Source organism: Astatotilapia calliptera, chromosome 12 (assembly GCF_964374335.1).
Source record: "Astatotilapia calliptera chromosome 12, fAstCal68.1, whole genome shotgun sequence".
Classification (NCBI taxonomy): domain Eukaryota; kingdom Metazoa; phylum Chordata; class Actinopteri; order Cichliformes; family Cichlidae; genus Astatotilapia; species Astatotilapia calliptera.
In genome coordinates, this window is record NC_137433.1 from 7566011 (window position 1) to 7580248 (window position 14238).

Sequence of the window (14238 nt, forward strand, 5' to 3'; positions counted from 1 at the left end):
ACGCTCATTGTGTTTTAACTGATGCAGAAACAGCCTTGTGTGTATCATCTGGTAACTTCTGTGTAAAACACGTGCTCATGTAGTAGTCATATTCAAAGGAACTGATTTCTCAGCATTTAGAGTGTAAACCACATTCAAACAGCAGCTTTATCGTGCGATATTGCCTGAACGTCAGACAACGTCAGCCTTTTGCTTGTTTCAGACGCAATTTGTCTTTTGTGTTTCTGTTTTTGGATGTTTTCCAACTGGGAGGAGAGCGAGGAGAAACGGATTTCTTTGTTCATATTTAAAATTCCACAAAATAAATGACTCAGTTGTTGTTTTTCTTGCAAACTGATAGCTCATGATTGCTGGTTAGCCAAGAAAACATTTTGAACTCTTTTGTCTGCACTAAATTCATATTCAGAAATGTAGCTCATTTTTGCTTGAGGGTGACAGCACAAGGTCTTCATACCACCTCATTTTCGTAATCATGTAAACAAACACTTTGTTTCCCTCACAGGAGAGCACATCTGGATAGTGCTGGATGGGCCAGTTGACGCCATCTGGATTGAAAACCTAAATTCAGTTTTGGATGACAACAGAACTCTTACACTCGCAAATGGAGACCGAATACCAATGGCTCCCAACTGCAAGGTGGTATTTGAGCCGCATAACATCGACAATGCCTCTCCAGCCACCGTCTCACGCAATGGCATGGTGTTCATGAGCTCCTCTGTGCTCACCTGGATCCCCATACTAGAGGTGAAAAACCGGTTGTAATTATTTTTGTTTCATTTCGTAAAAGTTTGAAATCAAGGTATATTAAGGCAATATTTACTTGTGAATCATATAATTTAAAACCTGTGCACTGCATGTAGTTTTGACTAAATAGAGTCATGCTGTTGCTGCTTCTAGGGCTGGTTGAAGAAACGGTCCCCACATGAGGCAGAGATACTGAGAAAGCTCTTCTCTTCGTCTTTCTCCGAGCTCTACCGCTTCTGCGTGCAGTCACTAGAGTTCAAAATGGACATGCTAGAGGCCTTTGTAATCATGCAATGCATAAACATGCTACAGGGACTCATACCACCTAAGGTGAGGTATTCCCATCCACTGGACATGCACACGAACAGCAGCTAATGAATATTTCATTGATAAGTGACTCTTGAAGTAGAAGTGGAAATTTATAGTGAGACCAACTTGTATTTATGTTTTCAAAACCTTTTTAAGCACATTTATACCCATTATACAGACTGGGACTCATAGTTTTGTCCATATATTTTGTATGTTCAGTTTCATAGACTTGGCCTAACTTATGAAGTGCTCATCTCCTTTTTGGGTTCTTTTAATGATCCCTGAATTTCCTCATCTTAAAATGGATATCAATTTACAGGAGCAGTGTGGCGATTTATCCAGAGAGTTCTTGGAGCGGCTTTATGTCTTTGCACTAATGTGGAGCGCTGGGGCCGTACTTGAACTGGATGATCGGAGGAAGATGGAAATCTGGCTTAGAGGAAACAAGAGTATTCATCTAAACTTGCCAGACATTCCTCCTGACAGTGAGGACACCATGTTTGACTACTATGTCACAGCAGATGGTAAGCATGGCTTCATTAACTTTCAGTCAGATGGCGTTGTTTAGTTACTGGGTAGGCAGAGACATTATGTCTCATGTTGTACTTATGGAAAGTACATATGTGTATATAAAATTATTTTTAGTGATAAACTAAATTAATATCCTTGGATTAATATTATTTTGAATTTTTTTTTTTTTTCATATTTTGTGTTGATCTCTACAACAAGCTTTATCTTATTAAAATTTAATTAAATATTTTTCCAGGTCATTGGGTCCATTGGAACACCAGAGTGGAGGAATACATTTATCCATCTGAATTCACACCAGAGTACAGCTCAATTTTGGTCCCCAATGTGGACAACGTTAGAACAGACTTCCTAACCCAGACTATTGCAAAGCAAGGCAAGGTATGGTTACCAGTTAGAGTAATTTCCATCATCAGCAAACACTAGTGACCCGCTTCCAGTGACAGCCTACACGCGCATGCTTTAACGCGTAGTGTTAAACTGCCTTCTCCATGTTTGATAGACAATGTGATGATGTTCCACATACTTTTCTTTTCCCATCATTCTGGCACAAGCAATCTTAGTTTTAGTTTTTGGATAATTGTGCAAGGCTCTTTTTAGCTGTTTTCTGTTTTCAAAGTCTAATCTGACCTTCCTGTTCTTGAGTGTTTTGTGTCTTTTCTAAATCCTCTATAGTATTTATTTATTGTCATTGTCAAGAACAATGAAATTGCGTTTGGGGCTTCCATACAACCCAAAAAAAAGAAGAAAATAATAAATACCCCTTAAAACCCAAGTGTACATATTTAACCCAGTGTGACTCCAATGCAATAAGACAATCCTTAGCAATAATGTTCGTAGAAATTCAGACAAAGACCTGAGAAACATGACAAAATACAACAGTGCAACCCATTCAATATTATTGTACTGTGAGATATGATATCAGATATGATAGTTATCTGTTTAAGAAAGAAGGGGGGGGGCAGGAGGGGGAAGAGAATAAAGATATGATGCACCAATGCAGACCAGTTCATTGCTATTAAGAAGTTGGATATGGTTATTGTCCGTGAGAGGGGGGCAGAGAGTTCAGGAGCCTCACAGCCTGTGGATACAGGCTGTTGGCCAGTCTGGATGTTCTGGCCTGTATAGACCTGTACCTTCTCCCTGAGGGCAGCAGATGGAAAAGGTGGCGCGCAGGGTGATGTTGGTCCCGCAGGATACTGTGCACCCTCCTCAGACAGCGAGTGGGGAAGATATTACTGATCTCTGGCAGACTTGTTCCAATAACTCTGCCAGCTTCTTTCACCACCCGCTGGAGTGCTTGCTGATCGGCCTTGGTGCAGCTGGGGAACCACACTAGAAATCCATACGTCAGAACGCTGCTGATGGCACAGTTGTGGAAGTTCAACATCAGAGATCTGGGAATGTGTGCGCTCCGCAGTCTCCTCAGGTAGTAGAGGTGCTGTTGGGCCTTCCGTACAACTGAGGTGATATGGTTGCCCCAGGACAGGTCCTCGGTCACAGTTACCCCCAAGAATTTAAAACTGCTCACCCTCTCCACCGCCTCACTGCCAATGAAGAGAGGCAGATGGTTGTTATGACCCCTCTTCCGGAAATCTACAATGATCTCCTTGGTCTTTTTGGTGTTTAAGACCAAGTTATTGTCGTGGCACCATGACTCTAGTTGTTGCACCTCTGTCCTATAGTTTGTCTCATCATTGTTGGATATAAGTCCGAGCACTGTAGTGTCATCTGCAAACTTAACAATGAGATTGGACGCGCAGGAGGAAATACAGTCATGGGTGAAGAGAGTGTATAGCAGAGGGCTCAGAACACACCCCTGAGGGGCACCGGTGTTGACCACAAGGGTGGAAGAGGTGTTCTTACCCACTCTGACACTCTGTCTACGGTTAGTGAGGAAGTCCACAATCCAGTTGCACAGAGAGGAGTTAAGTCCCAGTTGGTGGAGTTTGGGACGGAGTTTGTATGGCCGGATGGTATTAAAAGCCGAGCTGTAGTCTACAAAGAGGAGCCGTGCATAGGTGTTCCTGTGTTCCAAGTGCTTCAGTAATGTGTGCAGCACTGTGGCGATCGCATCCTCGGTTGACCGGTTCTCCCTGTATGCAAACTGGTGCGAGTCCAGGGATGGTGGAAAAGCAGCTCTGATGTGTTATATTTACATTTATGAAGGTCTCATCTGTTTTTAGACTTTGACAATGAGTCATGTACTTTCTCCAGAGAGACAACCTGAAGTAAACTTTGGATAAACATTTAAATGTAACTACAAAACCAGCATCATGTGTTTATGCTCAGCAGACGCAGAGGATATGCTCTTACTTTCCCTTTGATCTTTCCTCATAGAATATGCCGTAGACGTGCCTCTCTTGCATTGGAGGACACAGTTAACTGTTCGCGGTCTTGTTCTACTGTCGTCCTTCTCATGTTATCCTATAACGTGGAAGTTAGTTGGGATAATTTGGACTGATGGCAAATCTAAATATGTTTGTTATAGGCTGTTTTGCTAATTGGAGAGCAAGGAACAGCCAAGACTGTTATCATCAAGAGCTACATGTCAAAGTATGACCCTGAGACCCACATAGGCAAGAGTCTCAACTTCTCTTCTGCTACTACACCACTAATGTTCCAGGTAAAGCAGCAGGTCACCTGCCTACGTTTCTCTTAATTTAGAAGAAACAGAAGTGTGTCACTCTGTGAATTTTTAACTTAAAAGGAGCGTTCAGTTAAAGAGGGGAGAACACCACAGGCAGGTAAACAAGAATAAAGAGCAAACTTTAAAAATGAAAGCTGATGCAACAGAACGTAACACCAAGAGATCAAACACAGGAATTAGCTGAAGGCTTATACAAATAGTAGTAAAACCAAAAACAAAAGATATGAAGGATGGATGCAAAGTACAGTGAAACCAAAATAGACACAAACTAGGAAAGAGGGCGGAATACAGCTGAGTAACAAGGCATATTATAGGCTCCTTACTGCGCACACTCAGGGACCGATCGAGTGATGAGATACAGCTGAAGTAGTAAGAGTAGACAGCAGTCACACAGCCAAAGACAGGAAGAAAGTAATCGTTTCAATGCAAGGCAGGGGGCAGTTGTATAAGGCATTGCCAACCTGGCAATGCTTTATGCACAGAGCAGGTCTATAATGAAAACCAACACCATGACTGTGTTCATTTGCCATTAAAGAATATGAACATGTGTGATATTGATGATCTGTGATGAATTACATTTCAGTTGAAATTAAAAGATCTCTTTCTTTATCTCGCTGTACTTTTTCTTGCCTCATCCCTCCCTTTTTTCCTTTTTTTTAGAGGTCAGTTGAGAGCTATGTTGATAAGAGGATGGGGACCACTTATGGACCGCCTGCTGGGAAGAAAATGTCAATTTTTATAGATGACATCAACATGCCTGTCATCAATGAGTGGGGAGACCAGGTCATTATAACATTTCTACTGGTGTTTTTTCATTCATAATACTGGTTAATGATAAATAAATGAAAAACAAAACTTTTCTTGATTTAAGCTTCTTGCTTTCAATCACAGGTGACTAATGAGATTGTCAGGCAGCTGATGGAACAGAATGGTTTCTTCAATCTGGAAAAACCTGGAGAGTTCACAAATATTGTGGATGTTCAGTTCCTGGCAGCAATGATTCATCCTGGAGGGGGCCGTAATGACATACCACAGAGACTGAAAAGGCAGTTCTCAATCTTTAACTGCACGCTGCCCTCCAATGCTTCGATAGACAAGATATTTGGTGGGTAAAACACTGCAAGAAGTCATTTTTCTGCAGTCATTTATATTTTGGGGATTACTTCGCATTACATGTTCATACATGACAAGGTCTAAGGCATAATGTATAATGTATGTCCTGAGAGACATACATTATTTTATTTGTTCTTATTTTACCATTTCCAGACAGTTGTGTAGGTGTTGTGTGCTTGTAATATAGTTGCCAATCATATATATATCACAGCAAGTTAGAGGGATGAACTAAGTACTAATAAATGCCACCATACAGTGATTTCACGAAACACACTGTATCCTTTACTTTGGAAAAAAATATATAACTTTTCTAAACATCGACTTTATGACACAGGCGTGATCGGTGAGGGCCACTTTTACACAGGACGTGGTTTTAGCGAGGAGGTCCAGAGCACTGTACCTCGTTTGGTTTCCCTCACGCGTCGTCTCTGGCAGCTGACTAAGGTCAAGATGCTTCCGACTCCTGCAAAGTTCCACTACATCTTTAACCTGAGGGATCTCTCCAGGATCTGGCAAGGCATGCTCAGCACCAATGCTGAAGTTGTCACCTCTGTCCAGGTGAGATGTATTTTGCATGCTTAATTACCTCATTTCTAACATGACAAGTAGTTAAGAAAAACTTGAGAACATGTTGAGATTTCCACTGGAGAAACATTTTTTTTGGTCACACATGCAGGATTTTTCCAAGGACAAATATGCATGACTGAGTAAGTGACAAACAGGGGAAGTGGCAGCAGTATGAAACTGAGTGGCAAGAGCTGTCACAGGAGGCTTGCTGAGGTCAAAAATAACTAGGTTAAAAATATCGGCTGACAGTCTGACTTCACATTAAAAATCCTAAGTCAAATAATACACTAGTAATACAGTTTTGCAGTAACTAAGCTACCCCAGTGCTTTTACCTATTACCAGTCATTACTTTGTTATTACTTATTATTATTACTTTATTCCATGTAGCTAATTACCTTCTGTCTAACAGAAAAATAACGTAACATATATTTTCCAGACGTTGATGGCACTTTGGAAACATGAGTGCAAGCGTGTGATAGCGGATCGATTCACGATGCCTGATGATGTGGAGTGGTTTGACCAGGCTCTGGCAAAGCTGGTGGAAGAACATCTTGGTGAAGAGCACAAGAATATGGTGGACTATGTAGCAGAAAGATATTTTGTTGACTTCTTGCGAGATGCCCCTGAGGCCACAGGTACTACTGAGTCTGACTATATTGAAATATATATATATATTTAAGAGATTTTCTCAGTTTTGTGACCTGCTTTCATTTTTTTCCTCACAGGGGAAGAACCAGAAGACTCAGACTTTGATTTGCCCAAAGTGTACGAGCCTATTGAATCATTTGAGACTTTAAAGGACCGTCTGAACATGTTCCTAAGCCATTACAATGAAAGTATTAGGGGTACTGGCATGGATATGGTCTTCTTTCAGGATGCTATGATACATTTGGTCAAGGTACTCTAAAGAGTTTTTTGTCGTGTTTGTGCCAACCAAAATAATCTACACTTCCTAACGTTTTCATCAGTCAGGGTTTTTACATTTCAAAGTCCTCCATTAATGTTTTCAGACCACCTTAAAGCCCAAGGAATATCCTAACAGTTTTACTTCAAGGAGTATAAATTGTGGAGCGTTCACAAACAGTTGCTCACTCCCAGACATTTGCACTCAGACACAGATTCCTACTTTATCTTTTTAATGTATTCCTACTTTGCTTGCTATTTTCTTTTGTTGCCTACAACTTACTGCAAATCTAAACATGCTTATTTGACTCTAGCTCTGTGTGTATTTGTAGGTGTCGAGGATAATCCGAACACCGGGAGGTAATGCCCTGCTGGTGGGGGTTGGGGGTTCTGGCAAACAGAGCCTGACCAGATTGGCCTCGTTCATAGCTGGATACAAGATCTTCCAGATCACGCTCACACGGTAGTGTGCTGGCAAAAATTAATATTAATATTATTAATGATGTAGGTAGGGTGGTGTAAGTTGTAAACCTCCTAAGGATTGGATTGTGGAGTGGTAGTAACACCTTTCATTGTCAGATTTCCTTTTCTGAGTAATTTCTTCACAAAACATGTCAAACTAAAGTTGTTTTATAATCGTTAGATTTAGTTATAATCTAATCATTAATCATATAATCATCTATAATCAAACCATTAAACTCAGAACCTTTGTCACTGATGAGAAACATTCTGCATTATCAGCTCTCAGGCCCAGCAGCTAGTATATTCTCATTAGAGGTACAGATATCATACTAATTATATGATATCTCAGAAGCTCTGGCTTCACTAACATACTAACTCACCATCACTAACTCGTGCTTCCAAACCTGTCAAGTAGTTTCCTCCTTCAGTCCCTACATTCATTTATTGTCACACTTTCCACCGGTTTGTTCGCCAAACAGATTTTAATGTTTCCTATTAATATTAATGAACCACATGTTTGTCCTCTTAGCTTCACAGCTATCCCTGGTGAAAACGGATACCTCTATTGTGTGTCCCCTTCCTTCTTTTTCATCTGCTCTCTCTGATACACACATAAAACTGATTTTCAGATGCACATCCAGTACAGATAGTTCTCTTATTTCATGCAAACCCAATTTACTCTCTTTCTCTCCCTCTGTCTGTACAGTAACTTAGACTTTCTTGTTGCTTTAATGTACACAATTTCTTTTAAACTTTGTTATCCTAACACTATTATTCCTACTAGAGATTTTTTAAAAGCATTTATTTTGGTATATATGCTGCAGTGGATTCTTAGAAGCACACTAGACTGCATATAAAGAAGCATTTCTATCATCACAGCAGCCCTGAGTGGCTAGTAGTCATGCTGTCTGTGTCCGGGCTCTTTATCCTTATGGCTGACACAATGTTACTTTTCACTTAAGCAGCTTTTCTCCCTTGAGTGGAGAGGTTACTCTTTACCTGTATCTTGCTTAACTAGCTTCATTGTTCTCAAACTGCCATTATTTTGTCCTCAAATATTATTTCTTCTTTTACAAACTGGTCAACTCATCACTTTTGCTGGGTTGAGTTGGGAACAGGTGTGTTTATTTTTAATAACCAGCAATGCGTATCTAGTCTGGCAGTCACAGCGTAACTCCCAGCCACTTAGGGCTGTTGTTATAATTTCTTATTAACTACAGGATGGAGTATCTCATCTCACTGATAATCATTAAAGAACCAGATGAAAGTAATCTGTGGTTTCTCTCTCATGTTGTTTATGCAGTTAATATCTCCAATTTGCAGCTTCTTCCATTTTCCCTCTAACTTATTTTTCATCTGCCTCTTTATAATTCAATAAATTTGACATTCACACACTAAAGCAGGTGAACTTTCAAGCTAAGATGTGCTTCACTTTCATCGTCCAAGCCTCAAACTGGGGCGCCGACACTTTTTTTTTTTAAACCGCTCTCACCAATAAATGTAGTTTGAGCTTCAATCTCATGAGAAATTTCATGCAAATTGGCACATAAATAGATGAATTAAAGTTTTTATGCGATCTAGTTTTCTGCTGCTGCACTTTTTGATTGCATTTAACTACGTATGGATGATTTTTAGAAGCTGTAAAATTAGTTATTAGTGAAGAAAGGGTGTGCATATTTATTTTATGCTTTTCTTTTCCAGCTCATACAATACATCCAACCTGATGGATGACCTGAAGAGTTTGTACAGAACAGCTGGCCAGCATGGAAAAGGCATCAGCTTCATCTTTACTGACAACGAAATAAAAGACGAGTCCTTCTTGGAGTACATGAATAATGTGCTGTCATCTGGAGAGGTCAGCAGCACACACAAGGAGAAAAGATTCCAAATAATCCGTATTCATAGTAATGTAATCCTCTACTTAATGTGGGTCACAGTTAAGGCTGTGAGACCAGAACAACAAGAGAATATGCAGTGTGCAGTGTTTGAAAGTTGTATAGTTTTAAATTAAATAATCAATGAGAGGTTAAGGTATCTTTAAAAAGGCATCTGGTTGTTTCTACTTCTTTTATATCATTAATAGACAGTAGTGATCCAGTGCTGTGCATGTGCATGGACTGCATTGGCTCTGTTGTTGTTTTTCAGGTGATATTACAGTATATCCTATGGTTTGTAATCAGGAGTTATAGCTTGGGGAAACAGTTACTTAGATATAAGTTGCATTCTAACTTGTTTTGAGCCACTAGTAGAGTCTTATTTGATAAGCTGCCATGTGATGTTGCTACCATGATATCCATTTCTCTTTGTGGATTTAGCTAAGTGAAGTCAACAAGATATAAGCACATGTTTCACAAGCTATATGGCCGATTTCTAACCCCAAGATATTTTAAAGGTAGTATAAAAGATGGAATTTGGGGAGATGAATCTAATCTTCATCATCTTCTTAAATAGAAATTCATGTATGCTACACTTGACGCAGCCTAATATTGACCATGAACACTACAGCTTGCTCCGTACCAGTCCAACTTAGTGTGTCACTATTAACTTCAACACAGTGTTTGAAAGTAACTGGCATAGCCTGCACTAAACTGTACCAAACTGCCTAGTGCAGTATTTATATGGAACTTTTGAATAATATAAAGGAGAATACTTCAGTTTGTTTTGCAAGATGTTTCACCAAAAACACAAGTCAGCAACTCATCATGTCTGATTTAAAAACTCTAAAATGAATTTTGGGGCAAAATGCGCAGACATAGTTTGTGTGTTTTCTGATATTTGTTGAATTATGTGAAAAGTTACTCGAAATTACCCACCTTTATTTAAAAAAAAAAAAAAAGACAAAACAAAACGAGTTACTCTATTTATTCAAACTCCTGTTCTGTAGCACAACAGGCTAAAGTACAGCCTCTAGCTAGCGCTAGTAACTTTAATAATATCAGCACCATAAAGCCATCACAGGGTCAAGAATGAAATATGGAATGTGCTGAGAGCTTAAGCAGAAAATGTAATTATTCTTATTATGTACTGAGCCGTATCATGCCGTCACTGGAAGCGACACCAATGCGCATTCTGTTAAATTTTATTGCTCATTAGCTGAAGGTGCTGAAATGGCCTTTTAGATTATTCTGGGCCACTTCAGTCTCTGTTCATAAGGCATTCAAAATGTTATCCATACCTTTTATTTCCTGTCTTTATTATACAGGTTTACCATAGTTATATATTCTCTAAAATGTTTTTTTCCAAAGCTACTCTTGCTTTTCTAGATGGGTTTGGACAAAGACTGACTGACTTTTCATTGACTTTTCTGCTAAATGGCTAAAATTCCTCAACACTTAATGCAAGTTTTGTGTTCATCCCCTAAAATTATATCATAAAGTCTGAAATGTAAGCCTGCCATAAAACCTTAACTGTTTATAAAACTGTTTACAGAGCTCAGTTAGTGTTGGTGTTGAAAAATATATGGTTCCAAGTTTAAGTAAGAGGTTGGAGTCTCATTGTCTGATAGTCCATCTGAATGACTCATACTGATATTTTATATTAGATAATGTTACTGTAATTGGTCTGTAAGGCACTACAGTACAGAAAGCTACTTGGTGCTTCCTTAAGCAAGTTTTCAATCCATTGGTGTCTTTGTTCTGCAGCTTTTCTTTGCATGCTTTACAAACTTAATGTTTTATATTGCATGCATTTTATATTTATATTTTTGTAATTTGCCTTTGAATTGCTTTATAGTTACTGGAGAGGTGGACTTAGAGGTGGTGTTTATTAGAAAATTGTACAATTTATGAATTCTTTGGCACAACTATAATTGTCTGATTCACATATTATCTTTTTATGAAAGCACTGGCACCAGCTATTTAACAGTCACACATAGTTTTGGAAAACCTACAAACTGTTGTACTCGCTCAGATAGCTGTGTATATTCACTTCAAGTCAGCTTAATTTAGTTTTGTTTAAAAATCATCAGTTTACAACACAAGTCTACTCAAAGTGCTTCAAATTGTGAGGTCAAACCCTTAAAATATTAAAGAGAATCCCAATAGTCCTCAACAAGCAATTACTTGGTGACATTTGGGAGAAAGGACTCTATTTTAACATGAAAAACCTTTGAGGCCTGTGTGAGAAGATAAGGAAAAGAGCAGGATAAAGAAGCATGTTAGAAGACAACATTTTGTTTTAGCACTGCATTCCGCTTTGAGTGCAGTAAACATTTCATCAATCAATCAATCAATCTTTATTTATAAAGCACTTTTCATACAGAGAAAATGTAGCACAAAGTGCTTTACATAGTTAAAAGCAGCCCACCCCACCCTCCAACTCACTCCCCACACTCTCAATACACATATATCCCCCCACCCACACACACATACACACACGCGCACACTTAAAGAGTAAAAATTGGGCTGGGCTCGCATGAGCCAAGTGAGGAAACACTATAACAGGGAGCCGTCTGCACCGGGAGCCGGTCACAGACCGCAGCCTCCAGGCTGGGCACACAGCAGGAGGGAGGCAAAGGAGCCCCCCAGCCAGTCTGAGAGGACCCCAGAGACCCAGCAGCCACGGTCAATAACAGCCCCGGTGCAGAGAGCGCCCTCCGAGGAAACACCGGAGATATGACGCAATACAATATATATAGGGTAAAATGATAAAATAAATAAGAACAGGATACAATATAAATATAAATAGAATAAGAAGATTAAAAAACGAATAAGAATAAAATCAAACAAATATTAGGTAAATCCTAAATTAATAATAGAATAACAGGATAGAATAAATAAGCATAAAATAAATAAACGCTAAGTAAAAGCTAAATTAAAAAGGTGGGTCTTGAGCCTGTTCTTAAAAACATGTACGTTCTCTGCGGCCCTGAGCTCCTCCGGCAGGCTGTTCCACAGACGAGGACCATACCACTGAAAAGCTGCCTCTCCGTGAGTATGTGTCCTGACTTTAGGGACAATCAAAAGGCCAGTACCAGAGGACCTCAGGGTCCGCGAGGGTTCGTATGGTAAAAGCAGATCTGAGAGATAAGAAGGCCCAAGACCATTAAGACATTTAAAAACCAATAAAAGAACTTTAAAATCGATCCTGAAACACACGGGGAGCCAGTGCAGCGATTCTAAAACCGGTGTAATGTGGGCCCGCCCTCTGGTCTTCGTCAGCACACGAGCTGCCGAGTTTTGCAAGAGTTGTAAAGTTGAAATATTCTTCTTAGGAAGACCAGAGAGCAGGGCATTACAGTAATCAATGCGACTGGTAATAAAAGCATGCATCAGCATCTCCGTGTTGGCCCGAGAGAGAATAGGGCGGACTCTGGCTATATTTTTTAGATGATAAAATCCAATTTTAGTTACATGTTTAATATGTGGGATAAAACCAAGCTCAGAGTCAAAAATAACACCCAGGTTTTTCACTTGTAGCGAAGGACATAGTGAAAATGCCTCTAATTTAGGCAAGAGTTTCTCTCTCTGAGCCTCAGGACCGACAATTAAAACTTCAGTTTTGTCCTGGTTAAGTTGTAAAAAGTTTTCTGCCATCCAAGATCTTATATCCAAGATACAGTTAAAAAGGGCATCCATTTGTCTGGTGTCATCAGGAGACACGGAGATGTACAGCTGCGTGTCATCAGCGTAACTGTGGAAGTTCACTCCATGCCTCCTGATGACACCGCCGAGAGGGAGCATATACAAATTAAAAAGTACAGGGCCTAGAACCGACCCTTGAGGCACACCACATGTCATTTTATGGATCTTAGAGGAGCATGTATCCATACTCACCATAAAAGTTCTGTCAGAGAGATAGGAAGTGAACCAGCTGTGTACAGCACCAGAGAGGCCCACCATGTGTTTCAGTCTGTTTAAAAGAATAGCGTGGTCTACTGTATCAAAGGCTGCGCTTAGATCCAGTAGCACCAGGACTGAGAGCTTTTGGGAGTCCCAGTTACATCTAAGATCATTTAAAACCTTTAGGAGAGCCGTCTCTGTGCTGTGGTTCACCCTAAATCCAGACTGGAATATCTCCAGGATCTGTCTATCATTGAGAAAATCAGTAATCTGAGTAAAAACAAGTTTCTCTAAGACTTTACTTAAAAATGGTAAGTTGGATACAGGTCTGTAGTTATTAAAATCATTACAATCCAAATTGCTCTTCTTCAGAAGGGGCCTCACCACCGCCGTTTTAAAGGCAGCAGGGAAGACACCCAACTGAAGAGAGCAATTCATCATGCATAAAAGCTCAGCCTCAAAAAATCCATAAAGTGTTTTAAAGAGTGAAGAAGGAATTGGATCTAAAAGACATGTGGTGGGTCTCACTGTGGAGAAAACCTTCTGAAAGTTCTCAGCATTAACCAGGACAAAGCTGTCCAGTGTCTCCTCAGGTACAATCGAGCCCTCAGATGTGTTTACAATCATATCGCGATTAGATAAAATATCAGATCTGATGGCGCTGATCTTTCCCCTGAAGTGGTCTGCAAACTGCTCACAGAGCGAGTCTGTGGGGGTTCTTTGGGAGCTGTTAAAATCAGGGTTAAATAAATGATCTATGGTGGAAAAGAGGACCTTGGGATTATTTTTGTTAATACTGATTATTTTGGCGAAGTATGAATTTCTTGACTTCCTTAATGTATTATTGTACACTTTAAGTTGCTCGCAAAATATTTGATGGTTGATAGTATTTTTATTTTTCCTCCATCTCCTTTCTGCTGCCCTGCAATTTCTTTTGAGTTTTTTGACTTCTTCGTTTCTCCAGGGTGATGCATGTTTTACGTTAATCTTTTTGGTGGTGAGTGGAGCAACGGAGTCAAGGCTTTTCTTCAGTTTGCTGTTGAAGTAACTAAAAATCAAATCGCAGGATGCAGGTAAAATCACAGGGGGGCATTCGTCTAAAACCCTGGTAAAATTTGCAGCCACTTCAGAGGTTAGATAGCGCCTCCTCACAGTTCGCACCGAGGTCTCCCGCTGAATAA

The 14238-nt window shown here is 39.8% G+C and overlaps 1 protein-coding gene across 1 annotated transcript in view; it reads left to right on the top strand.

The window, feature by feature from the left end:
* The window catches only part of LOC113021508 (dynein axonemal heavy chain 5-like), a 132202-nt gene that overhangs the window by 20647 nt on the left and 97317 nt on the right, over window positions 1-14238 (top strand). The window contains exons 33-44 of the mRNA XM_080309140.1: window positions 503-744; window positions 898-1074; window positions 1373-1577; window positions 1820-1962; window positions 4073-4207; window positions 4892-5014; window positions 5123-5336; window positions 5679-5902; window positions 6349-6547; window positions 6638-6810; window positions 7148-7278; window positions 8979-9132. Of these exons, the coding sequence (XP_080165266.1) occupies window positions 503-744; window positions 898-1074; window positions 1373-1577; window positions 1820-1962; window positions 4073-4207; window positions 4892-5014; window positions 5123-5336; window positions 5679-5902; window positions 6349-6547; window positions 6638-6810; window positions 7148-7278; window positions 8979-9132 (2120 nt within the window). The remainder of the gene's footprint in view (window positions 1-502; window positions 745-897; window positions 1075-1372; window positions 1578-1819; window positions 1963-4072; window positions 4208-4891; window positions 5015-5122; window positions 5337-5678; window positions 5903-6348; window positions 6548-6637; window positions 6811-7147; window positions 7279-8978; window positions 9133-14238) is intronic.